Source organism: Miniopterus schreibersii (assembly GCF_964146895.1).
Source record: "Miniopterus schreibersii genome assembly, chromosome: 20".
NCBI classification, from domain to species: Eukaryota; Metazoa; Chordata; class Mammalia; order Chiroptera; family Miniopteridae; genus Miniopterus; species Miniopterus schreibersii.
Genome location: NC_138122.1, coordinates 25,614,767 through 25,639,678, shown reverse-complemented (window position 1 = coordinate 25,639,678; position 24,912 = coordinate 25,614,767). Strand labels below are relative to the sequence as shown.

At 56.2% G+C, this 24,912-nt stretch overlaps 1 protein-coding gene across 1 annotated transcript; it reads right to left on the bottom strand.

Moving 5' to 3' along the window:
• Positions 1 to 2,642: 2,642 nt before the first annotated feature.
• BCL7A (BAF chromatin remodeling complex subunit BCL7A) lies at positions 2,643 to 20,831 on the bottom strand. Its single transcript, XM_081122797.1, has 6 exons — positions 20,507 to 20,831; positions 15,063 to 15,144; positions 12,416 to 12,512; positions 11,338 to 11,505; positions 7,429 to 7,550; positions 2,643 to 5,548 (listed from the first exon to the last, which is right to left on the bottom strand). The coding sequence occupies exons 1-6, from the start codon at positions 20,596 to 20,598 to the stop codon at positions 5,477 to 5,479; spliced, it is 633 nt and encodes a 210-aa protein (XP_080978923.1). The 5' UTR covers positions 20,599 to 20,831; the 3' UTR covers positions 2,643 to 5,476.
• Between the last annotated feature and the right edge of the window lie 4,081 nt (positions 20,832 to 24,912).

The window sequence follows — 24,912 nt, the reverse complement described above, 5'->3', positions numbered from 1 at the left end:
ATAGCTGAATGTCCAGTCTTTGGGTTGCCTTCCTTCATCTGAAAATTTTTCCTTTCTGTAAACTTTTTTCTTTTTTTAATCGTCACCCGAGGATATTTTTTCCCGTTGCTTTTCAGAGACAGTGGAAGAGAGAGAGAGAGAAACACCGATGTGAGAGATACATTCATTGGTTGCCTCTCACACGGGGATCAAGCCTGCAACCGAGTTTCGTACCCTTGACCAGGATAGAACCCGAGATCCTTCAGTCCACAGGCCGACACTCTAACCACTGGGCCAAACCGGCTGGGGCTAACTATGGGTTTTCGGCCTCTGCTTATTTTCTTGTACTTTGGGGTGACTTTCTGGGGGGCAGGGGGCAGCAAGGGGATATCCTGGCCCCGCACATTCTTCAGACATCTGGGTCCTGTTGCAAGTTCTTTGCTGGCAGAATTGGTTTCAGGTGGCTTTACTGCAACTCTCTCTCCTCCTGAAGTTTTTTACATAAAACAACCCATGAAAGGGCAGGGGTGGCCTAGTGGTCTGGCAGCGTCCCTTTGAAAATAAACAAGCACAGAAAATGAAAGGCAGCAGCCATCTCTGGGGACTACTTGGAGAAACAGTTTGGGGCCTGGGCATCCGCCACGTGTGGCTCTCCTGCCCGCCAACCCCCCCCCCCCCAGATAGCAGGTCAGATATGGCGAAGCCAAAAAGGATGCTTCAGTGTCATTCGATGTCACCTCTGGCCTGGGAGACCCCACCCCCACCCCCACCCCAGATGGCAGTGACACCTTTGCTGGGCACGGTCACTCTGGTGGGGAGCATCTAATTGTAGGGGGAGCCGGAAGACTCCCGTGGCTGAATAATAGCCCTTGACAGTTTGGACAGCCAGCCTCACACCTCAAAGGGAAACGGAGGCACAACGGGGTGAAGAAATAGAGGCATGTGGGCAAGACCCAGTGAAAACTGACCTCAACTATCAGGGGCACGTATTGGCTCACAAAACTGAAAAATTCAGAAGGACCGGCTGGGGCCACGTGCCCAGTGCTGCTGTCCAGTCTGGGCTTTTCCAACCCGTGCAGTTCTGGCAGCCCTGCCCTCGGTCCAGCAGAGCCCTGGCTCAGAAACCTCCAGCTTCTCCTTATCAAGGAAAAATGAGCCTTTTAGCCCCACACCTGGGCTTCCTCCACCATCCTAGAAGCCTCCCCGACCACACCATCGAAATGCACCTCTCCCGTTAATTCCAAACTCTGTCAGGCAAAGGGTCAAGCTTGAGTCACTGCTGACCAGGGCTCAGCACACAGACGGTGCTCAACGGATGAATGACGACTGGTCCCTCGGTGGAGGGAGATGAGAGGAAGTCAGACAGCTCCACACAGGGAGCTGAAAAAAAAACACAAGAGAAGCCAAGAGAGACACAGAGAATGTGAAACAAAATGACTGAGGGACAGAGGTCTGGGGGTGGGGGGACAAGAGTGACACAGACAGAGGGGAAGATCCACAGAGACAAGCCTGGAAGGAAGGAAGCTTCATCCAGGACTGAGACCCAGGGAACAGGCACCCAGGACAGGAAAGGGGAGAGGGACAGGGGACCAGCTAATGCATCTTGTTGTTGTTAAGCAAACAGGCCCCTACAGTCTGTGTTCTGTCCAGCTGAACTTTCCATATCAGGAGTTTATTTTGCTGAGCAACCAGTCCTGGTAAAAACACTGGAAGACGTTAGAAAGGAAAAGGGGTGGAGAGCAGAGAGGCACACAAACAAGGAGAGAACATTTGCCTCCAGGTGTGGGTCAATGGGGAGGCGAGACTTGGAGCAGGCTCAACAGTCGTCCTACCCTTTCCTTATCTCCGCTCTCCCAGGGCCAGGTGTCAGGTGGAAGAGGAAGGGAGACTGGAGAAAAAAAATTTAAAAGTCACCTCAGGGTGGGAGTCTGAGCTGAGAGGGAAATGCCCGAGCTGCTGGAAAGGGCCCAGGGAAGGTTCTGGCTCTGGCCAGAGCATGTCAACAGATGGCGAGTTAAGACAAGTAAAGACCAAGTTGCAACCCACCTGCGATGTGGACTGACCTCTCGTCCCTGCCATGGGCCACAGCTGCTGTCAGGGACATGGCAAACTGGTGTCCTGGCCAGGACCCAGGTGGGGGAGGCCAGGTGTGCTTTTTTTTTTTTCATTGCTTTTCAGAGAGTGGGGGAAAGAGAGAAACATCGATGTGAGAGGCATCAATTGGCTGTCTCCTGCACTTGCCTGGCCAGGGATTGAGCCTGCAACCGACCTACGTGTCCTTGGCCGGAATCGAACCTGGGACCCTTCAGTCCGAGGGCTGACGCTCTAACCACTGAGCCAAACCAGCCAGGGCCCAGGTGTGGGCTTTTAAGCTGGGGCTCTGATTGGCTACATGACTGGTCCATGAGACAGTCCTAAAGTTGCCTCCCCGGGGTAAGGTGGCCGAGGACAGCTGCCTACAGCACCCAGCGGTGCCTAATGGTGGCAGTTGGCATGACTGTGGGAGATGCCGGTCCCTGCGTGCAAGCGGCTTCCGATGTCCTGTACAAAGTCAAGGCCACGTGGCCGTGCCGGGGACACACAGCAGCAGCCGTGGGACATTCTCACCACCGATGGGATTTTACTCGTTATTACAGGGCTACAAAACCGCACGGTGTCGTTCATGATTTGAATTTTTTTTTATTTTCTGAAATGGAACCATTGTACATTGTACAAACCATATCTACTGATGGAATAAATAAGTGAAAAAAATTATACTGCTGTACAGCACACCAAAAAAAAAAAAATCTTAAGAGGGGGGGGAAAAAATAATCAGGTAACGTGAAAAAAGGTCTTTATACCTCTAACCAGGTCCCTGGCGGTAATGAGCATTCCAAACCATGACGTCGCCCGAATGGGAGGTCACCGCCCTGTGAGTCGCTGGGCTGCCTTCCGGGTCAGGGTGCGAGTGCCAGCACTTTGTGGAATGTGAAGCCGCAGCCTCCCCAGCTTCGAGTCTCTCGGGGACCGAGTTTGCCCTGGGAGCCCTTTAGCCACGGGCCGGGTGCCCGCAGAGGCATTCGCCCAGGACCCCGCCCTGGCGCGGCCCGCGGAAAGGTCTGAGATTCGGTGGCGGCCGGCGGGGGCCCGGGCGGGGCGGGCGGGGGACAGCGGCTCCGGGGGGAGCAGGCTGCGGGAAGGAAGCACATCTGGATTTTGCAGTCTCATCGTTGGCCGTGGGAGGCCTTCGTGGCCGGCGTGGCCAGCGTCCGGCGCGGGGCTGCTGGCGCTCTGCCTGGCATGGCCGTGGCGGGGCCCACAGTCCCTGACCGCCGGCCCATCCCTACCTTCAGGCACTTCAGAGAAAAACTAATGATGGCCTCGGTGTCATGGATGGTGTGTCCTCTACCGTGTGGACTCCCCTTGCCTGTCCGGAGAGGCCAACAAACAGAAGGGGCGCAGGGGACCCTGGCCGTCCTGCTGTTCCCGTGGACACGCGTGCACAAGTGCGTGTGTGACTCTCCTTCATCTGTCTTGGCTGTCACCTCTCGCTTCCCAAAAAAAGAGCAGGAAATAAACATCCAAATTCATCTTTCGTCAAAATGAAGTTTTGCTGCAAAGAAAAACATGATTCGAACCCTACGGGATCTGGAGGTAAAGCCGCCGAGAGTCGCTGAGAGGTATCGGGCAGCCCAGTTCCCTAGAGCTGACCGCCCGAGGGGAGAAACTCATAAGGATTTCTTTTTTTCTTTTTTTTTTTTAAGAAAAACCTTTCAGCCATCGCTCACTCCGACATTGAGATTTCCAGAGTTTGTGTGTTTGTTTTCCCTTATTTCACGAGACGTTTCTGCATGAGGTATTTGAAAAACTCAGGAACATTTTGATTCTTGAAGTGCGGGAAATAGATTGGCTCCCTTCAAACTTAAGAGTGAGAGCCTCACCCTCAGAAACTCCTAGAACGTGGAACCCGGCAGACACTTCCCATGGTGGTCAGGAGAGAGATCCCACAGCAAAGGTGATACCTGAATATGCACCAGTTAGCAAAAAAAAACCAAAAAACAAAAAAAAAACAACAACAGAAAACAACCAACAAAACCCCGCCGCCCCCCCCCCACACACAGCTCAAAGGGAGTTGGAACTCCAGTGCAGTAAAGAAAGCTCGGGAAAGGGGGGAATTAAGGTCCGAGGAGTCCGTGTAGGACGTAAGAGCAACCAGGCCTCAGAACCAAACACTTAGGCGGTCGGTCCCGGGACAGCGTCATTTCAGTGGAAGGAAGCTGCCCCAGGCGGGCAGGGATGGAGGTGGGGACTCGGTCGCCCCTTCTCGGAGTGCAGTGCTTTCCAGCTCCGGGGCGCCTCCCTTCTGGCCTCCGAGGCCGAGCTACAGAGGCCGCTCCCTGGGACATCCGACCACGGGGCATCCTGGGAATAAGACAGGATCCAGCTGCTGGCTCGGCGGTGCCAGGAACGTTATGCAGAAGCAAGCGGACTTCATGGACTGCAATCTTGACCACCTCTCCCCCCAGGTGGGGCCGGGGGACCCGGGGAGGCAGAGGGCAGCGGGTTACTGTGGATTTGAAATCCAAACAACATCCTGTCCTATGAAAGTTCAGCACCAGCTCCCTCCTGCTGTCTGCTCCCGGCCTCCACAGCCCTTCTGTCATCTTGAGACAATCCCGCAGTCAGAAGCCATCCCGTCTTCGGAGATGTGGGAGAAAGCGGCACGGTGGGGGCAGAGGGTGGAAACGCCAGAACCACCGAAGGGCTCTGCATGTCCATTTGGGCCACTTGGAAACACCAGGTTCAGATGCCCCGAGGAAGCGGGCATATCAAGTGGCCAGCGCCTGGGGACAGTGCCCTGACATCTGACTCCTCCGACCAAGGAGGCTGGGCAGGTGGCTGAGGAGCTCCTACTCTTCTGCAGCCTCGGGCTCTCCTCCCCCCTGCCAGCTCTCTGTTCCCATTGAAGTCCGGGGGCAGGGAGGAGCGAGATGTGAGGGCCGGGGCAGTGGCAGCCTCAACAAAATCGAGAGGGCACTTTGCAAAGGGAGATGCAAAACAACCGGGAAAACATGCCAGAGGTCACCTCAAGGGCACAAGGCACAAAAAAAGAAAGCGGGAGGGAGGAATCAGTGGAACAGTGAACAGCCCCCACGAAATGCGAATTCCTGATGGGTACCACCCTCGAATAGCTTATATCGTTAGAGAAGTGGGGGGAGGGGGGAACAATACAGCAGCAACGCAAATGTAATCTTGGCTTCAGAGACAGTGTCTGACACTCCTGAGCTGTCGACCTGCCTCCACAAGGACAGTCACTTCAAGATTCGAGTGTTTGCTTCACAGCAGAAAGCTCTTCAGTGTCTGAGAAGTCACACCGTTCTCGGTTTTCTCGGATTTGCACTTGGTAAACTCGGAAAGTTAGTAGTTCTAACCCGAAGGCTCGATCGGGGAAGTCATAGAATCAAGCCTGCCGACGGATCTCCCGTGAAACACGGACCGGAGACTGAACCCCGAACGTCTACATCTCTTCGGAGTTTTGTTGCGAAGCCTCCAGCTTCATCTTTTTAGAGGGTGGCCCTCCTTCCAAATCCTTGGGGGAAGAGAGAGAAAAGAGAATGGCAGGTTAGCAGGCCAGGAGGTCAGTTTAGGGCAGCTGTGAGGTTAAAGGTCAGCCCAGGAGGGAACCAAAGGCAGGACCCTAGGGCCAGTCCAGCGAGCATGGACTTTAGGAGGTTCACAGACCTGCAGGGAACCCCAAGCCCAAACTCTTCCTGTGTCTCCCCGGCCTCAAGTCACCTAGGTCCCGCCTGTCCTGTCACACTGGCTTCCCTCCGGCTCCTCCCCCTGTGCCTCTAAGCCCTCCCTCCACCCCTCCTGGAGCAAGTGTCTCCATAATTAACCGCTAGGGTAATTATTCATGCACACGTTTAAAGTTTACTTCCCCAAGCTTAAAGACCTAGGCTAGCCCCGCCATGCTAACAACTGCTCCTTGGGGCCCAGCACAGGTGCCCGGCCCGGGCACAGGTATGTTATTCTGGCGAGAGGGTCTGTAGTTGTCACCAAATTCCCAGGAAGTCCCTTGACTTAAAGACAGGTTCAGCAGTCGCTCACCCACCTCCTGCCTTGACCATCCCACTCAGATCTCCAAGCTGACCTGCCACCTGAGATCAACTAACTTTTTTTTAAAATTGAATTTATTGGGGTGACGCTGGTTAATAAAATGATCTAGGTTTCAGGGGTGCAATTCTACAATACATCACCTGTATATTGCATTGTGTGTTCACCACCCACCCCCAATGGATGCTCCAGTGTCTGTCTGGGGCGCTGCCACCTGCCTGGGATAAAGCTGGGCGATGCCCAGGGGTTCCCCCTCTCTCCACGCTCCCACACCCAGCCTAACAGCAAGTCCCCTCAACTGCATCTCCTGATGGTATGTGGGTTGACACGACCCCAGATTTATTCAACGGGATCCCTTTCGACGAACTTCCTGCCACTGCGAACATCTTCCATCCACACCCCCCCGGGTCTCTGGGCGTCTGGAGTGACCCGCAGCCTGAAGGGCAGGTGCAGGTCCCACGGTACGTAGATGCTAACGTCTGAGAGGCACGTCTCCGGGGAAGGCCTGGTTCAAGGCTGCACAACGTCCAGACCAAGGCCTGCTGAGTCTCGTCCTTCCCTCGTTTCTGCTGCCACGTGTCAGTTTCTCCCGAGGTACCCGAAACCACTCAGCACAGCGGGAACAGTTTTATTCGTTGATGCTGGGATACTGCTGAGTCCCCACTCCGCTTAAGTGAGCACAGAGGATTGACAGTGACAGTCATCACGGTCACCAAGCAACACGGAGGAATCTCCTGTGTCCAGCTCCACTGTGTGTCACCCACGCTCTCACCTCACGGCACCCCGGTCCCATGAGGGCTCCGCGATCCCCTTTTGGCAGCTGGAAACATGGAGGCTCGGTGTGAGCTAAGTGACAAAGCTGGGATTCGAACCCGGGATGTCTGCTCCTATCCACCAGGCCACCTGCTTCTGCACTGTCTCATTCGGACCAGATTCTGACAAACGGTGATGACCCAGGAAGGGGTCCAGGCAGCGGGACTGTCTGGTCAGTTGCAAAATATTTCCAAAGAATATTTTATCCAGAGTTGAGGATCCTGAAGACGTATCTTCCCAGCTCTACAGGAGGTTGAGTTTGGGTGGCTGAGAGCAGGCGATGCTTTTGTGGAAGCAAATCAAGTGACAAAGCTGAGGCTGAGACAAAGGCTCCTTCCTCTTCCTGCACCCTCCGGTGTCCCATCCAGCGCCCAGGGCGGGACACAGAAGGATGCTCGCGCATCCGCGAACACACGAAGCCCCCATCGTCCAACGAGAAAACAACAAAGCAAAGTAACAAAACACCTCTCAAGGTACCCCCGACACCCCAACAGGCGCCCGGCCGACCTGGCTGCCCCTCTGAGGCCTCGATCGAGGTACCTGAGAGATTGAGGACGTCTCTACAGCTAGACCCGCGTCTCCAGATGGCTGCCGCTCGACTTTCTCTGAACTGTTCGTCGAGTTTTCCACTGAAGACTGTGAATTCTGCTCGTCAGAAGCATCTGAGGGGAAAGCAAGACGACAGACGCTGTTTTGAGACACGTGATTTGCGGGGCCAGATGGACCCATTACTAAAAATACCCGGAAGCTGGGTAGCTTGGTGGCTGGGGGGCTTGGGAAGCTTATTTTTTTAGAGATGTTTTTAAGCATCCAGGCCACATGCTGGCCCTGTGGCCCCCAACCATTTCCTGCACCCCCATTACCTGCCAAGGGCCCCCCAGAACACCTCAAGGATGCCACAGGCTCGGCGCCGCATGCGCACGGCGCCCTCTGGTGGACACAGCGCGCTCCAGCCACCCGGCTGCGGACTCCTCCCTCTCCCATCACAGAGCCGCATTATTCACCCCGGAGCCCGCAGAGGGAGCTGCCCCCGGTAAACACCGCGCTTAACAATATGGGTATTTTTCTGACCATCAGAGCAACGACTGATCTTTGCAAGAAACAGAAAACACAGAGAAAAATCCAGTTAGAGCCGCCAATTATCTCACGCCACCCAGAGCTACCACCCCAGTAACATTCTACAGGATTTAGTCCCATTTTTCCAGCTGTTTCCCCTACAAGCCCAGAATTATCCTCTCTCCCCAAAAGGGGATCATGCAGTATTTTAGAGGATTTTTCATGGCTTTAAAAATTCCCTAAATACAAGAGCACACAAGATGGCTGCACCATGTTCTGTCCACGATTGCTTACTTCATGAATCCTGTTTGGCCAGTTATTTGGACTATGTCTAATGTGTGGGTCCCCCTGCTCCCCCACCACGTCCCTTTAGCAGAAGGAAGGTGCAGGGCGTGGCAGGGTGCGTGAGGCAGTGCGGCTTTGGAAGAAGAGGCTACCCGGTCGGCCTGCAGCTTATCTGGGGCACAGAGCAGGAGCGCTCAGAGAGGGAGCAGCAACGTCCTGCCCGGAGTCCCACTCTCATGGCGCTCAGGGCCAGTAATGTATGTCACTCTGACTTTTTTTAAAAGTACATTAAAATAGCCGTGGCCAGTGTGGCTCGGTTGGCTGAACATCCTTCCATGCACCAAGAGGTTGCCAGTCCAATTCCCAGTCAGGGCACATGCCTGGGCTGTGGGCTCAAGGCCTAGTAGGGGGCATGCAGGAGGCACCCGATTGATGTTTCTCTCTCTCATCAATGTTTCTCTCTCTCTTCCTTCTTCTCTCTCTAAAATCAATAAAAATATATTTTTAAAATACCACTCCTAGGTATAGACATAAAAGACCTGACAATGGGTCCCCAAACTAATACTGGCACACAAATGTTCAGAGCGGCCCTATTTACAACGGCCAAAGCAGGGAAACAGTCCAAGTGTAAATTAACAGATGCATGGATAAGCAAACTCTGGTCTATCCATACAATGGAATATTACTCAGCCATAAAAAGGAATCCATGGATAGGTGGAACAGCAAGTTGATGTTTCTCTCTCAAAAAAAAATCAATTAAGCAAAAAAAGTAATAAAGTACCGATACATGCTACAATATAAATAAACCTTGGAAACATGATACTAAGTACAAGAAGCCAGCATAGAAGGTAAATGTTCTATGATTCCATTTGTATGAAATGTCCAGAACAGGTAAATCCATAGGCACAGAAAGCAGAGTGGTGCGTGCCTGGGACCGGGGGGGGGGGGGGGATGGGGAGTGACTGCTAATTGGGGACGGGGTTCCCATTTGGGGAGATGAAAATATTTTGCAACTACAGATGATGGCTGCCACTGACTTGTGCACTTTAATTGGTTACCTTTATCTTATGTGAATTTCATCTCAATTAAAAACCCACATGAATGTTATATTCTATTTCATAATACGTGTTTGCTTTAACGAACATTTATTTTCAATTGTAACTGTCCTCCTCTCTGACCCCAGTTCTCTTTCTACCCCAGAGAGAGCTCTGGGGAGTGGAGTGGGAGGTGGGGGGCCCAGATCGTAGGCGTAGAAATGACGAAGGCAGCTGGTCGCCTGGAGAGTCCTGGTGACCCTTCGCCTGGCCTGAGCGCTCAGTGTGGGAACTGGCCTTGGAGCTCGGGGAGCTTTCAAGGGCTCTGAGCAGCGGCCTGATTCTCTTAGCAGAACGGTACTGGAACTCACCCAGGGGAAATTATTTTCCTGGGGCCTAAATTTAGTGCAGGGAGGTTGAACATTATGTCATTCCCTGAACTCACTCAGCAGTAAACAAGTTCAAAGCAAGGTCAACAGCTGGTGATCAACCGCCCTGTCCCACGGGCAGCTTTCACCTACCTGGGGAGACCGGAGGGGAGGGGCCTCGGGCAGCCCCGGGCAGTGGGCAGGTGGGCCTGGCCCGCTGTGGTGGTCCTGCCTGAGCAATGCTAGGCGACTGTGCAGGCCCAGTGGCCTGGGGTGGCCGGAAGAGGACCCTGGTGTGGTTCCCACGTGGACCTGGTAAAGCTTGTGGCACTGTTGTGGGTGGGCATGGCAGTTACCAAAATGTGGCAGTTATGAAAGGAAGCCTTAACCCAAGATATGATTCCTGCAACTGGCCCTTTAAAAGGAGATGCAGGCCCTGGCCAGGTAGCTCCATTGATTAGAGAAAGCGGGACCGGGGAAAGAGGCGACACCTGGTCCTGCACAGCCCTGTCCCTAGCGTGCCGGGGTCACCCACCCCCACACGGCTGACCAGGCCCCTCCCCTCTCGCTCACTTTCCTGCAGTGACCTGACGAGAGAGGCAGCTTTTATTTGTCTCATTTTATAAAAAGGAAACAGGAAGGTGTGCAGGAGTTGACACTGGCCGCCCAAGGCCACACAGCTGGTAAATGCCAGCCCAGATGTGACCACTGCGTCCTGCGTCCACAACGCCCCAGCTCATGTGGCGGATGCAGACGAGGAGCTGTGACTCACCGCCCAGCACTCAGAGAGGAGGGACCGCACAGCACTGGCCCCGGAAAGAGCAAATTTTAAAAAGTACGGTTTCTATTGAATGCATATGGCTTTCCTATCATTGAAAAGTCAAAAAAACTAAGTGAAACCACTGTAAGTCAGGGACTGTCTGTATGTGAAAATTGTCTTTTAAAGGGGGTCCAGAGACCTGAAAATAAACAAAACACATACACGGGTGTACACACACACACACACACACACACACACACACACACACACACGGCCAGACCACTTCCCACTGCTTCCTCCACTCCCACCCCGGTGCAGCAGCGCCCCAACGGTCTCCTGCCTCCATCTGCCCTTGCCAACCCCTCCTCCCTCATCTGTTTTCAATCACGGCAACCAAAGAGATCCTTCAGATCACAGCATTCAAGCTCCCAATGACTTCTGGCTCACTCAGCCATAAAACTCAGGGTCTGCTAAGTGGCCTTCTGAACCCCACACACTCCAGGCCCTGCCTCCTCTCCAACCTCACCTCTGTCCAAGCCCCAAGCCCTGCCCACTCTCCTCCAGCCACCCTGAGCACGCTCCTGCCTCAGGACCTTTGCATGGGTTCCCTCTGCTCGCAGTGCTCTTCCCAGTTATCCAGGCGGCTTGCTCCCTCGCCTAATTTGCTCCGTGAGGCTTTCCCTGACGAACCTATTTAAAAATCACACACCCCCCCATAATGGGGCAAGACTCCCCATTCCCCTTTCTTACTTTATAATTCTCCAGAGCACTTATGTTCCAAATACTAGATTGTGTGGTTTTTAAATTGCTCCCCAAGAATATGAGCCCCAGGCATTACCTTTCTTCTGGGGCCAGCACATGGCAGGGCCTCCTTAAAGACCTGGGAACACCTGGACAGAAGGCCAGACAGAGAGGGCCCCCTGAACCTGGCCCCAAGGGCCCGTACCTTCGGCCCCGGGGAGCTCCTTCCCCTCAGCCTGAGCCTCATCAGCCTTGCTGCTGGCGCCGTCGCAGGACACAGACGAGTTGGGCTCCGGCGCAGGGCTCGAGTTGCTGCTGTTCTCCTGTTTGATGGGGGAGGCGTCTGCTATGGAGCTCTGGTTGCTGTTGTCATCTGGGGGGGGGAGAACCACAGGTGAAATCCCCAGGCTGCTGGGGAAAGGCGGGTAGGAGGGAACACCAGGGGGGTTACCCGGAACGGACTGTCTTGCTTTGGCCGGTTACATGGGGACATGTAGTTTGTGGACACTGCATGGAGCTATATGCTTAGGAGCTGTGTCCTTCCTCTCGGATAAAAAGGTATAAAGAGAAATAAATGCCAGCGATGTCAAGACAACGGCAGACTGGCTAAAACACGTCTCCAGCCTGGACATGCTCGGTGGGACACTGGTGACAACTTTTGAAATAAGACAACAGCCCAGCTGGGCGTGGCTCAGGGGCTGAGCACCGACCTAGGATCCAGGAGATCGCGGTTCGATTCCTGGTCAGGGCACATGCCTGGGTTTCGGGCTCGATCCTCAGTCGGGGGTGTGCAGGAGGCAGCCAATCAATGACTTTCGTCACTGATGTTTTTATCTCTCTCTCTCTCCTTTCCTCTCTCTGAAATCAATAAAGACATATTTTTTTTAAAAAAAAGACAACAAAGAAAGGTAGGCTTCATGTGGATCAACATGAAGTTGGAAACTCAGGTTGGAGCTTCCTGGCAGCCAGAGCAAAATAGGACATGGAACATAGAGTCATTCGTATAGTATGTCAGGCCCAGGAGGGGAAAACGCACGTCTCCTGTGGGATTTTTTTTGTCACTGGGGGCGAAGGTCTTATTTTATGTTTCCCGGCTTGCTGGGCTGGGAAAGAAAGTCGCTCCTTCGCAGAGCCTTGGCCTTGGCACAGAGGCCCAGTCCTGCCCGGTCCTCCTACCCCTGGCCTGGAATGTGAACGAACCTGCTGGTGAAACAAAGCGAGGCTGAGTGTCCTGCCCGGGCCCAGGGACCTGGCAGGAGGGGCCGGGAGGCCGGGGAGCTCACCGTGCATGTCCATCATGCCCGGGGAGGAGCTGTTCTCGGGTGTGGTCACCTCCGAGCCACACTTCTCACCTTTGCCTTTCTTCTTGCTCTTGTTTTTCTGTAGGAGAAAATTGGGGCAGAAACCGCGTCACCAGACCCCATGCGCCCGAGCAGGCGCGAGACCCCTGAGGGTGGCAGGAGTCGTTTATTGCGCTGACTCATCCTGGAGCCTCCCAGTCCCTAGAGGGCGCTGGTCGGCCTGCGTTTCAACACGTCCCTTTGGGGGCCTCACCTGCTGGGAAGCAGGAGGGAGGCTCGGGGCTGGGGATAAACCCCCAGGGTTTGTGGGGCCAGCACCAGCCGGCATGCAAACACCTGGCTGGGGGGTCTACTCCTTTAGGGAGAGCCCCTGGGGAAAAGGCCACTGTCACCCCCCAGAGCAGGTGGAGGGACACAGTTCACACGCTCCCGCTGCGCTGGGGCCCCAGGCAGCCACGGAGCAAGGCGGGGAGGGCGGGGGGCAAGGGGATGCTTCTCGCCCGTGGTTCCATTTTTTTACGACGGGAACAGAGCAGTGTTAGAAGCACCCTGGGCCCGTCGGTAAGAGACTCGTTAAATTAATTACGGTGCATTCGTTCAGCGTAACCTGATGCTATAACTACAGAGAGTAAGGCAGCTCTTCATTTAATAGCGGGGAGTGAGCTGCAAAAATGTCAACACTGAACACGTTTCAGTCCCTCCAAGATGTTTCTAGAGAGGGCGGGGAATGGAAGGCTGCCATGAGCGGTGACGGAAGGACAGATGAACGTGTTGTGGGCACCCGGGGTGCCTCCCAGGACGGGAGCTGAGTGGGGAGGGGCATGCGCAGGGATGGGAGACAATTTATAAGAAGATATATAGTAAAGCCCTGGCCGGGTGGCTCAGTTGGTTGGGGCACCATCCCAGGCACCAGAAGGTTTCGGGTTTGATTCCTGGTCAGGGCACTTGCCCAGGTTGCCAGTTTGATCCCCCGCTGGGGTGTGGACGGGAAGCAGCCGACCAATGTTTCTCTCTCTCTCTTTCTCTTTCAAGTCAATAAAAAAACATACCCTCCGTTGAGGGTTTAAAAAAAAAGATACGCAGACACCTCAGGACCTGGGTATTATTGCTTCATTGCTCGAAAGAGTGAGCTAAGGCCCAGCGAGGTGGGGTCACCTGTCCAGCGTCACAGGATCGTCCAGGGTGCTCTTTGCCCAGCCCGGGGCTGCCCGGTCCTTCCCGAGAGCCCATATATTATGTTTGCTCCTTGATCGCCATCCACTTGGCATGTCCCCGATGCTATTCTATAATTATCCTCCCCCGACGAGATTATAAATTCCTTGAGAGCGGGGACCATGGCTTCTCAAATGCAGCCGCGTTTCTACAACACCTAACGACGTGAGCGGCGGCCAGCAGCCAGACCAGAGCCGCCTTGAGGAGCCCGGTCGCACTCTCCCCTCCGGAAGGGCCATCCGCGAATGCCGCGACGGTCTCGATCTCGGGGCCCCTGGGGAAGGCAGCTCGGGTGGCTCCACGAGCCCAGGTCAGAACCAGAAGGACCGACAAATGCCCACGGTCTCAGCCTAGCGTCCCTCTGCAGGGGGCGAGCATGTGATCACAGGGTCAAGAATGGAGCCTCAGGCCCAGCCAGTGTGGCCCAGTGGTTGAGCCTCAACCCATGAACCAAGAGGTCACCAGTTCGATTCCTGGTCAGGGCACATGCCCAGGTGGTGGGCTCGATCCCCAGTAGGGGGTGTGCAGGAGGCAGCCAATCGAGGTTTCTCTCTCATCGATGTTTCTATCTCTATTCCTGTCCCTTCCTCTCTCTCTCTAAAATCAATAAAAACATTTTAAAAAAAAAAAAAAAAAAGAAAAGAAAGGAATGGAGCCTCAGCCCTGCCTGGAGACCCAAGACTGGTAACAGAAGACAGAGGCTTGACCCCGGCCTTTATGGCCCCCCTAGAAACCTGCCAATCATGGCCCTGTCATCCCCAGGAGCAAACGAAATCATGCCGCTCAGCTTGAACCATCTCCCTGGAGGAGGGGACTGTTCACGGGAACGGGAAAGGCAATCCGGGCGGGGGGAACAGCCCATGCAAAGGCCTGGAGGTGGGACTGCTCAGGACTTTGCCTGGAAATGAGAGCAGCTGACCTGGGGTCTTCGGGAGTAACTGGCCGGGGAGCCTCTAAGCTGGTGCTCCCCCTACTGGTCACAGTCACCACCCCTGCACAAAACTCACTCTGGGGTGAAAACCAAAAGGTTTCCGAAACAAGAGAGGACAGAGCATGTGCTCTGGAGTCAGACACAGTTGCCCCTTACTGTGTGACTCTGGGGCAATGGCTTCACCTCTCTGAGCCTGTGTCCTCAGTTGTACAGGAAAGATAGAGATCAACCCCCCAGACTCGGGGAGAGAGATAAATGAGGTGATCCTCGGCATAGAGTCAGGTGCTCCGGAGCAGGGCTACAATGATGGGGGGTATCTGCCTGTCTGTGGGTACCACTCTGGCAGCCCCCAAACCATGGTGCTCAGGGCCCCGGGGATGGGGTACCTCTGCACTAAGGTGTGTCCCCACTGGCAAACCCTGGGGCTCTCAGCCCAAGAGATGACACGCAGGGGACACTCCAAGGGGAGGGGCCCCTCATACTCACATCATCAACCTTTGGCTCCGTCACAGGGACCCACTTGTAGATTCGCAGGGATGTGTCACCCACAGTCACCCATTTCTTCTCCCTGCAAATAAGGAACAGCCTGTTATCAGGGGCTTCAGGAGCCGGGCCCTGTTCACCCCTTGTGGGGGCAGCTGTGATGTGGTGGCAGCTGGGAATTAAGAGGACAAGCTCTAGGTCCTCACACAGATGTGGCTCGAATCCCACCTCTGCTGCTCACTGGGCCCCTGGGCAAGTCCCTCCCCCCATCTGAGCCTCAGCGTCCCCATCTGCTGGACCACGTTTGGATGGCAATCTCTCCAGGCTGCTGTGAGGATCACCTAAGACAATGCATGTTGGAGTCTTCCAGTGCCTAGGAGGAGGTGCTGGTAAGACTGGGGGGCGGGAGAGGGGCTGCGATTAGGAGGCAGGATGGACCATCCAGAATCCCAGCCTTTCCCCACCTCCATTCTGAACAGGCAGAGGTGCCAGGAAGGGACAGGGGCGTTCCGAGAAACAGTCCCAGCGACAAAGCAACCATCATAATAGCCATTGTGTGCCGAGGCTTCGTGCCAAGCGTTTATTTACATGTCCTCCCTTCCCCAGAGATGGCCAACAGGCCTACGAGAGGGGGACTCCTGTCGCCCCACTTTATAGACGGGGAAATGGGAGGACTGGAGAGACTATAGCGCTAGTTCATGGTCACATAGTTAGTCAGTGGCAGAACCTGGACTAGACACAGGCTCGGACCCCACAGCCCACCTTCTGCTACTCTGTCCCATGAAAATGAAGAATCTATTCCACAAGCACATCAGCAATAGACGCTGGACAGGAGTGCCCACTGCTGGAAGCCTGCGCGAGTGACCAAAGGCACGCACTACTCACAAGCCCTCAGCTGGCTGCCTGGGCCTGGGCTCCAGGAGGTCAGCAAATCCATGGTTTGATTGTGTTAAAAAAAAAAAAAAAAAGGGAACTAACTTGTAATACACAAGACACCTTTCAGGGCACAAAGTGGGTGTGCAGGCCGCAGGTGGGTCAGGATGAGTGTTTGCAGTTGCAGGGGCTTCTGGAGAGGCTGCAGGGCCTGCAGGTTACGAGCTCATCGCAGCCAGGTTGCCCCGTTGCCCCAGCTCACCGGGCTTCATTCGCATTTCTAGGTGTGGACACCGAAGGGCTACTGGGCAGAGGGTCGCAAGTTAAGAACCTGACCTCAGGCCTGCCGTTCGGCCAGCAGTCACCCAGGTGGAGACAGGGCCCCGGAACTCAGGGGTAAGTCACTGAGTGAGCACCAGAAGGGATGGCACAGACATGTCACGTGAGCTCTGGGGGTCTTATCAAGCTGGCGGCTTGGCAGCGCCTTGGTAAACACCACCCACATGGGCTCAGAGGAGCAGCAGAGCTCCCACTGCCGCCCTCAAAGCCGTGCCCCGGGCACACAGCCCCCGCCCCCAACGAGGGTACTAAGCTGTAGTTATTACCTTACATCTCAGGTGGCAAACAAGTGGCCAACAAGCACATTTTGTCTGGCCTGCATGGTACTTTAAAAAATTTGAATCAATTGCCAAACTTTACAAAAAGAAGGAAAGAAAAAAAAGTCAGACAACATACAAATCCAGATTCCTGGCTACTCTCAAAAATACGATCTGACCGCAAAAGGCCCATGGACTCCCCCACCCCAGGATCTGAGCTCCCTCAGCTCCACCAGCTCTCCCCACCTGTAGACACTGGGCCCGGATTCACCAGGAGCACCAGGCCACACCCAAACCTTGCCAGGAAGCCACCTGTGGGTGCACTGAGCCCACTTGCCTTGATGGCCCCCAGTAACCAGCCGGGCTTAAGGGTCTCTCTCTTCCCCCATCAGACTGGGGCTCCTGGATGAAAAGACTAAATGAGGTCCTAGCTATAGAAACTAGCTATAGAAAGAGAGCGCCAAATGCCCCTCTTCAGCACAGACTCCTATATAAACTACAAGTACCCATCCCAGATTCTCCAGGTCAATACCAATTTCCAATGTTTGTCCAGGTCCAAGGGCGAGACCATCTAGGGGTCACGTGGCTCCCTCCAAGAGAGCGCTAAGTCCCTCACTCTGTCCATTTCCCAGGGCTAGTCCTTGACGCCTTGGGAGGCCTGGCTGATGGCTGGCCTTAGCCTAACTAGGCCGAGACCCACTCCACCTGCCCCTTGTCTGGCAGGAGCATGCCCCCTGGGGTACTGAGGTGAGGCCCTAGGCACAAACCTCCCCCTCCCACAGGGACAGGTGGGAAGTCCTTGGGAACAGGCCCCTCTCTCTAACCACAAGTCACTGAGGGGCCCTGCAGACCAAAGGCCCCGGGGTCCCCAGCCTAAGCCTACTTCTCAGCTCAGGCCTTTGCCTCCTGCCCAAGGACTCCCCTTCCCCTTCTCTTCACCGCCCACACGGGGCCTCCTAACCCTGGTCCAATTTCCCGAAAAGGGGTCCACCAGTTTGTCCTTCCCTAAGCCATCTTCTGGCTGCCTCACACTCTACCCGCCTGCCCTGCTGGGACACCAGACAGAAAGGACCGAGATGTCAGGGCTGGCTGCTGGCTTCTTCCAGGGGCAGGAGAAGGACAGGGCTGGCAGAGGGGGGATGGTTTGGGTCACTGGGGGTAGGGAGAAATACCACCCTAGGCATCCACGCTGAATGGTATGCCAGACACCTCCACTATCCTCTGGGTAAAAGACAGAACGCTGAAAATGAAATTTGAATGTCAGATGAACAATTGTTTTAGTACAAGTATGTCTCAAATAGTACATGGGACATACTTATGGTTTAGAGAAGTATTTCTAAAAATTATTCTGTTGTTTACCTGAAATTCAAATTCAACTCAGTGTCCTGTGAGTTTATTTGCTAAATCTGGCAACCCAGCCGCCCAGCCAGCGGTGACTGCATGGTAGGTGGCCACGCAGTTAATAAACAACCCAAAGTCTGGAGAACAGACTGGAGAGCCCATCCTAAAGGCACAGTGAAGGGGAAGACTTGGTTTCTCCAGGCTGGGGAAACCCAACACATAAGGCGAAGTCATTTATTTTTATTTTTTCTTAGAAGGGGTAGGGAAAAAAAGAAAGAAAAAAACAAACAAACAGGAAAATATAAGTTTCCACAGCATCTTCCTTACCATAAAGACAACCCTTACCGGCCGCTCCTGTGTGCCGGGATAAGTGCTGGTAGAGACATGATCTTACTCTGAGGGGCAGGGGGTAGAAAGAAGCACAAGACGACCCCCCTGCCCTTGAGGCCATGGTTAGAGAAGTTACATGGTTTGTCCAAGGTCAAGGGCAAGGAAGTGAACTGGATGCCTGGCTCCAAGATCCCAAAGCTTGAGGTCTTTAGAGGACGTGACAAGTTGTTTCCCAAAACAGAGGGAGGGAGGGAGATCTGTCTTCCTCCCCTCCCCACGGAACACAGGCCTGGCCTGCAGTGGGGCCCGCAGGGTGGAAAACCCCATGTAGCTCCATCTGCCCTCCCTGCGGAGCAGCTGGCAGGCGGGCCTTACAGGAGCAGCTGTCAGGGTGCAGGGCCTCTGCCCCCGCTGGGAACCCGGGGCACAAGGCCCTACGGCACCTCCTGGAACAGAGAACAGCGGGGCAGCTTGCCCCCCAGCCTCTTTCTCACCTCCAGGCCAGCGACCGGAGGGACTCCGGCCCAGACCCCCGGTTTCTCTGCCCAGGCCTTAACGGGGGGGACCAACTCCAGCCTTCCCTCTGGGAATCCCACAGGGGCAGGGGCTGTGTGGGCTTGTTGTTGTGTGTGTGTGTGTGTGTGTGTGTGTGTGTTTTAGCCTGCAGCTGTTTCTACCATTTTTAAACGGCTCCAGTCGGGCAGGGGGGGGTGCCCTGCGCACTAGGGGAGCTCCCACGGGCACCGAGGACTTGGATCTCAACTTTGGAAAGCCTGCCCTTCTCACGGTTCTGCAAATTCTTTGTCCCATTGGAGCCAAACCCAGCCCTCGGCCGGGCATCCGGCCATCTGCAGACAGCCCTTTCCATAGGAGGCCCGCGAGCACGTGGACTTTATTGATTTTCCTCTCGCCTTTTTTGTTGGGCTCGACTCAGAAAGGACAGCTAACTTGCGACACCCGGCTAGACTGGATCCTCGCCCCCTGTGGCTTTTAGAGACCAAGAAATGACGCCCCTAAACATAAACACAGCCCGCCACGGGGGAGGGGGGACGGGGGGGGGGGGGGAGCCCCGACCGGTTTCTAGGCTTTAAAATAAAAGGGTCGGGAGGCGCCCGCTGGCGCTGACACTCGGGCGCGTCGCGGCTGCTCTTCTGCCTCCCTGACCCCGCCGAAGCCGTGGGAAAAAAAAAAATCATCATCATCATCATCATCAAAAAAGTTGAAATCAGGGAGCCGGGAGTTTTCAACAAGTCCGCCCCCGCCCGGCGGCCTGGCTGCGCCTCGGGCCTGGCCCTCGGGCCGACTCGGAGCCGGACCCCGCCGCGGCCGCGCACACGTCCAGCCGGGTCCACGAATCGCGCCCGGGCCGCGCCGGACCCCCGCGAGCGCGCCGCAGAAACGCGCGCGGCCAACCCCCACCCCGCCCCCCCACCCGGGAGAACAAAACAACGGCTCCCTCCGCGCCACCGACGCGAGCTGCCGCGGCGGGGACAGGCGGACGCGCGGCCCAGGGCCGGTTTCTGGCCCAAAAGCATCCGCTCGCCCGAGCCCCGAGCGCGGGCGCCGCGCGGAGAGAGTGCGCGGGGGGCGCGCGGGGAGGGGGCGCGCGGGGGGGGGCGCGCCCGGCGCCCCGGGCCCCGCGGCGTCTCCTCCCCGAGCTCGCCCCCATCTTGCTTCCCCGCCAAGAGCCCTCGCTCCAGGCAGCCCAAAGCGCTAAATTTAAACGGCTCCCGCTCTGCAAACTCCGCAGACTCGAGGGCGCCGGGCACGGGAGGCGGGGAGCGAGCGAGCCGGCCGGGGAGGGCGCGCGGGCGGGAGGCCCGGGCGGGCGAGGGCGCGGGGGCCGGCGCTGCGCCGCCCGGGGCGCGCGGGGAGGCGGCGGCGGCCCGCTCGGCGCTGCACAATGGAGCTCGCGCTCTCCCCTCCGCCGCCGGCATCGCGGCCCCGGCGCGCGGGAAGCCGCTTTCATGTGACTTGCACAAAACGAAATGGCTTCTGGGGCCGGCCCGAGCCCCCTCCCGGGAGCCGCGCGCCGAGGCGGGGACGGCCCGCGGCTCCACCGCCCGGGCCCCGGGGCGCCCCCCGCCGCCGGCCGCCGCGCCAGGTGGGCCACGGGCGCGAGCGAGGGAGCGAGCGCACCTGGGCAGCGGCCGCGGCCCCCGCCTGGCGCAGGTGACCCGGCCCGCGCGCGCCGCCCGCCCTCTCCAACTCCCGGGCCCGCGGGGGGCGCTGCGCCCGCCGGCTTTTTTTCGGGGGGGGGGCGGGGAACGTGGTCTGGGGTCGCGCGGCCGCGGCGCCTCCGCTCACCATTTGCGCACTTTCTCGATCGCCGCCATGACCCTCTTGATATCATCTTTGGCCCGGCTCCTGGTCTCGGCTCGAACCGACCTGCCCGACATGGTTCTGGCGGGGAGAGAGAGGCTGCGAGCGCGCCGCCGGGTCCTGCTCGCGCTCCGCGGCCGCCACACTCGCACTCCCGCCCGCGGACTCGCCCGCGCCGCCCGCTCCCACACTCACACGCGGGCACACAAAGCCGCGGCCGCCGCGCGCCCGGCCCAGTGCGCAAGCGCCGGGCGGCAGCTGCACCGAGCAGGGGGAGCGGCGCCGCCAGCGGGGCGGCCTCGGGCGCCGCGGGGCCGCCGGCCTCCCGCACCCCGGGGAGGCGGCGAGGGGCGCCCCGCGACCCGGCCCGCGGGGGGGGGGAGGGGCGCGCGCGGACACTCACCCCGAGGCCGCAGGTGCCGCGGGGTCCCCCGGGGAGGGGGCGCGTTCCTTGGGAGCCAGCCCGGCGGCCCGTCCGCCGCGCCCCCCTCCCCGGGGTGGCGGCCGCGGGCGCGGGAGCGCGAGTCTCCTGCGGGGCCCCCCCCGACTTGGCGGAGTTGGAGGCGGCGGCGCGGGACGGAGGTGCGGCCGGAGCGAGTCGAGGCGCGCGCTCCCCGCGCACACACGCGCGCCACACGTCGCTTCCCTTTCCTGCGTCCTTTTGGAAAACGGGGGTCAGAGGAGAGGTGCCCGGGGCGGAGCGGACGGCGGGCGGCGCGCGCCCTGGCGTCTGAAACGGCCCTCGGCGGGGCAGGCTCCACGGTGGTCAGCCTTCGGAGGACGCTCGAGGTCCCTTCCTCGCCGCGCTGCCCCCGGACAGCCGCCCAGGTGCCCGTCCGTGTGTCCAGGTGCACGCCCAGGTGGAGGCCGGGGAGCGTGGGGCCGTGGGGATGGCCGCTTCCAGCACCAGTCACGTCACGCGTGGGAAGTTCAAGGTCACAGCCCTAAGTGAGCTCTTTGACTCCGATTCACTCTGGAACCAAGCAGGCTGCCCTGAGGTTTTGGTTTGGGGTAGAAACGCTACAGGGTAATGGGGGGGGGGGACGACACTGCACTGCAGGCCTTTCCCTAGGCATGTCTTTCTGCCGCGTGAACCCCAAGTCCCTAATGTGAACACTGAGAACACCTGCCTCGGAGAACCACTCTGAAGAAATACCCAACGGCCAGTCCTAATGCGCAGGTGTCATCTTGTCCGCCCTCTGGGCAGCAGATAGGTGCTGAGGGCCACACAGAACGATTTATATATAAAATTGTGTGTGTGTAAATACATATATATATGTGTATATATATAATTTTGTGTGCATTTTACTACAATAAAAAAAATCCAAATATTCACCTAATTTGATTAACCAATGTCACCCCAATACATTTAATAAAAAATTAAAAACACACATCCAGCTTTTCTAGAAATGGCAGAAGATCTACAAACTGGGCCCCGGTGCCACACGGCCACGACCAGCTGGAGTTAAGGAGCCCCGTGCCCCTCTGACGACGCTCTCCAGGTCGCCAGTGTGTCACCAGTCCCTTTACTCGTTTGTGTTACCAGATGGCCCCTGAAGGGATTTGATCTTGATCTCTGATTAAACTCTAAAGCTTTCTATAATGTTCTTTACAAATCCAGTATGTCACTTTTTATGGTTTCCTGTCTCTTGCACACACTTTAAAACGTCTTTCTTTCATCAAAGCACAGTTGTTTTATAGTCTGTGATGAGTCTAATATTTGAAGTGTTTGAGGTTCTGTTTTTGCTGGTTCTTGCTCATGGTGTCCTGCTTCCTTGTGATCTGCCAGCTTCGCTTTGACCATGCTGAACGCTATTTTAAAATGTACTAATAGGGATCATTGGAGGCCCGGGGTGAAGTTACCTTCCTCAAGAGATGCTTTACGTTAGCCCTGCCAGGCTCTTGAGGACACTGCTAGTCCAGGACCACCTATATCCAAGTTCAGGCCTTGTGGGTCCCTGGGCCACCCAGGTGATGCCAATATAGGCTGCCCAATTGAGCAAGACTGGTTTGCTGATTGCACCCTGAGGGTGGGGTCAGTGATGCGCGGCAGCTGGCTGACAGGCCTGCACTTTCCATTTCTGTGTTCAGTGACTTCCTGTTGATAGTTTGAAATCAGCCATGGCCGGAGCATTTACACCATGGAAATTGGCAAATGCTACATACACATCAGGACCCTTTCCCCAACTCCACCCGAAAGCTCGTTGGTAAACATTTACCAGCATACCGATGGTAGAGCCTAATGGGGCCCCAAATTATTGTGGGGAAGGTCTCCCCCAAAGTGTGAGCCCTCGGATAAGTTTCAAATAGACTGGGGAGGCCTTGAAAAAAAAAGGTTCTTGTTAAATCAAGCACTGCTAGAAAAAAAATGCCACCAGCTCAGATACTAGCGGATTGGCATCTCGCATACCCATCGATACAGCAGTTGGCTTACCTAAAAGTTGGTCCACTTGAAGACACATGAAAATGAGAGAGAGCAGACATAAGGTGTTTTAAAAGACTAACGTGCTCAAAGGTGAGACAGTGTAGTCTAGACACTCTTCTGACAATAAATGATTAAACGCAGACTGTCTGGGTCACGACCCAGTGACCTGGAGCAAAGTTGGAATCTCTCCACCACCAACAGGCTTGGGGACTTCTCAGGTCAGGAATCTAGAAGGTTCCTCCCGTGTGTGCAGTCATTTTGGCTGCCCAGCATCTGAATACCCCTCCGAGTTTGGGGGTGAAGTCACCCCCTCACACACACTACAGAAGCTAAAGGGGGCCTGGCTCTCTCTTCACCCAGGGAATTAGGTCCTGGGCATTAGCCAGTTGGTAGATGGCCTAGCCAGTTGATTTTTTTTTTTTTAATTAGTTTGTTTGAAATATCATTAACATACCATAAAACATACCCTTTCAAAGTGGTTTCTACTATGTCCACTGAGTTGTGAAACCATCACCACAATCAATTTTAGAACATTTTTGTCACCGAGAAAGAAACCCTCCGCTTATTAGCAGGCATTCTTCCTCCCCCCTCCCCCAGCCCCAGCCCCGCGCGTCTACTTCCTGCCTCTACGGATTTGCCTGTTCTGGACCTTTCACATAAAAGAAATCATATAATACGTGTCCTTTTGCGTCTGGCCTCTTTTATCACCGTTCATCCATTTATGGACATCGGGCTGTTTCCATTTTTTGGCCATTATGAAGAATGTTGCTATGAACATTAGTCCACGGGTTTGGTTTTGTCTTTTTTAAAGCCTCACCCGAGGATATTTTTTCCGTTGCTTTTCAGGGAGAGTGGGAGAGAGCGAGCGAGCGAGCGAGCAACATCCATGTGAGAGAGACCCACAGCCGGGGCATGTGCCCTGACCAGGAACTGGACCGAGCGAGATCTCCTGGTTCACGGATCGACGCTCAACCACCGAGCCAGGCCAGCTGGGCATTGACTTTATTTTTATTTTTTTTGAGAGAGTAGGCGCAGGGGAGAAATGACTCCCAGCAGGGCGGCCCTTGGAGAGCCTGAGGGGCCTGGAGCACGGAGCCCCCTCGGGTGGCAGTGCCGCTGGCATCGCGTCCTGGCTGCCTTTGGCCCCCCTTGTCTCCAGCGCTTGCTTCCCGGTCTCTCCGTGGAGTCTGTGAGTTGCCCGCCAGCGGCAGTGGAGCCGGCAGCGGGCAGCCCTCTCCCCGGGCCTGATGCCCCTCACCTGGGCACTAAGAACCCGCTGTCACCCAGAGAGGCAGGAGGCCTGTCAGCAGCTCAGGAAAACACAAGCGAAAGGGCACAGGGGCCCCACTATTAACTGTCCCCTGAGGTCAGTCCCTACGCTCAGGATTGCACTACTGCTGAATGTTGCATCAGCCTGGGTGTGTATTTAAATATGCCTCTAAGCTAAGCTAACACAGGTTGGTTATGTTGGATGAGCTGGGTGGCAACTTGCTGTAGATCCCCAGCGCCCCGTATCTATGTATCAGCGTCAGTTTTGAGGCAGCTGCCCGCAGGGAAACGCTAGCCAAATCCCCGAAGAACACGCTCAGGCTGAAAACAGCGGTGTCTAGCGTAGGCCGTGGCTTAAGGACACAGATCTTTAAAATGAGCCCCACCTGCCCGGCCGGCGTGGCTCAGCGGTTGAGGTTGAGCATCGACCTACGAACCAGGAGATAGCGGTTCAATTCCCAGTCGGGGCACATGCCCGGGGTTGGGGGCTCGATCCCCAGTCGGGGGCGTGCAGGAGGCAGCCGACCAATGACTCTCATCATTGATGTTTCTGTGTCTCCCTTCCTCTCTCTAAAATCAATAAACACATTGATATGTTTATATTTTAAAAGGGGCCTCCAAGGCTGGGCTGTGGGGAGTCACTGACACGGATCTTGCTGTCCCTTGCTAGCTCGGCATGGACCCCATACGGACTGAG

Bases quoted from the DNA above. Each gene is read 5' to 3' on its own strand.
- BCL7A (XM_081122797.1), bottom strand. From the start codon at position 20,598: ATGTCGGGCAGGTCGGTTCGAGCCGAGACCAGGAGCCGGGCCAAAGAT. The intron at 12,513-15,062 runs GTGAGTATGAGG...TTTCTCCTACAG, and splicing joins CGGAGCCAAAGGTTGATGAT to AAAAACAAGAGCAAGAAGAA. The intron at 7,551-11,337 runs GTACGGGCCCTT...CTTTCCCCTCAG, and splicing joins GGAGCTCCCCGGGGCCGAAG to ATGCTTCTGACGAGCAGAAT.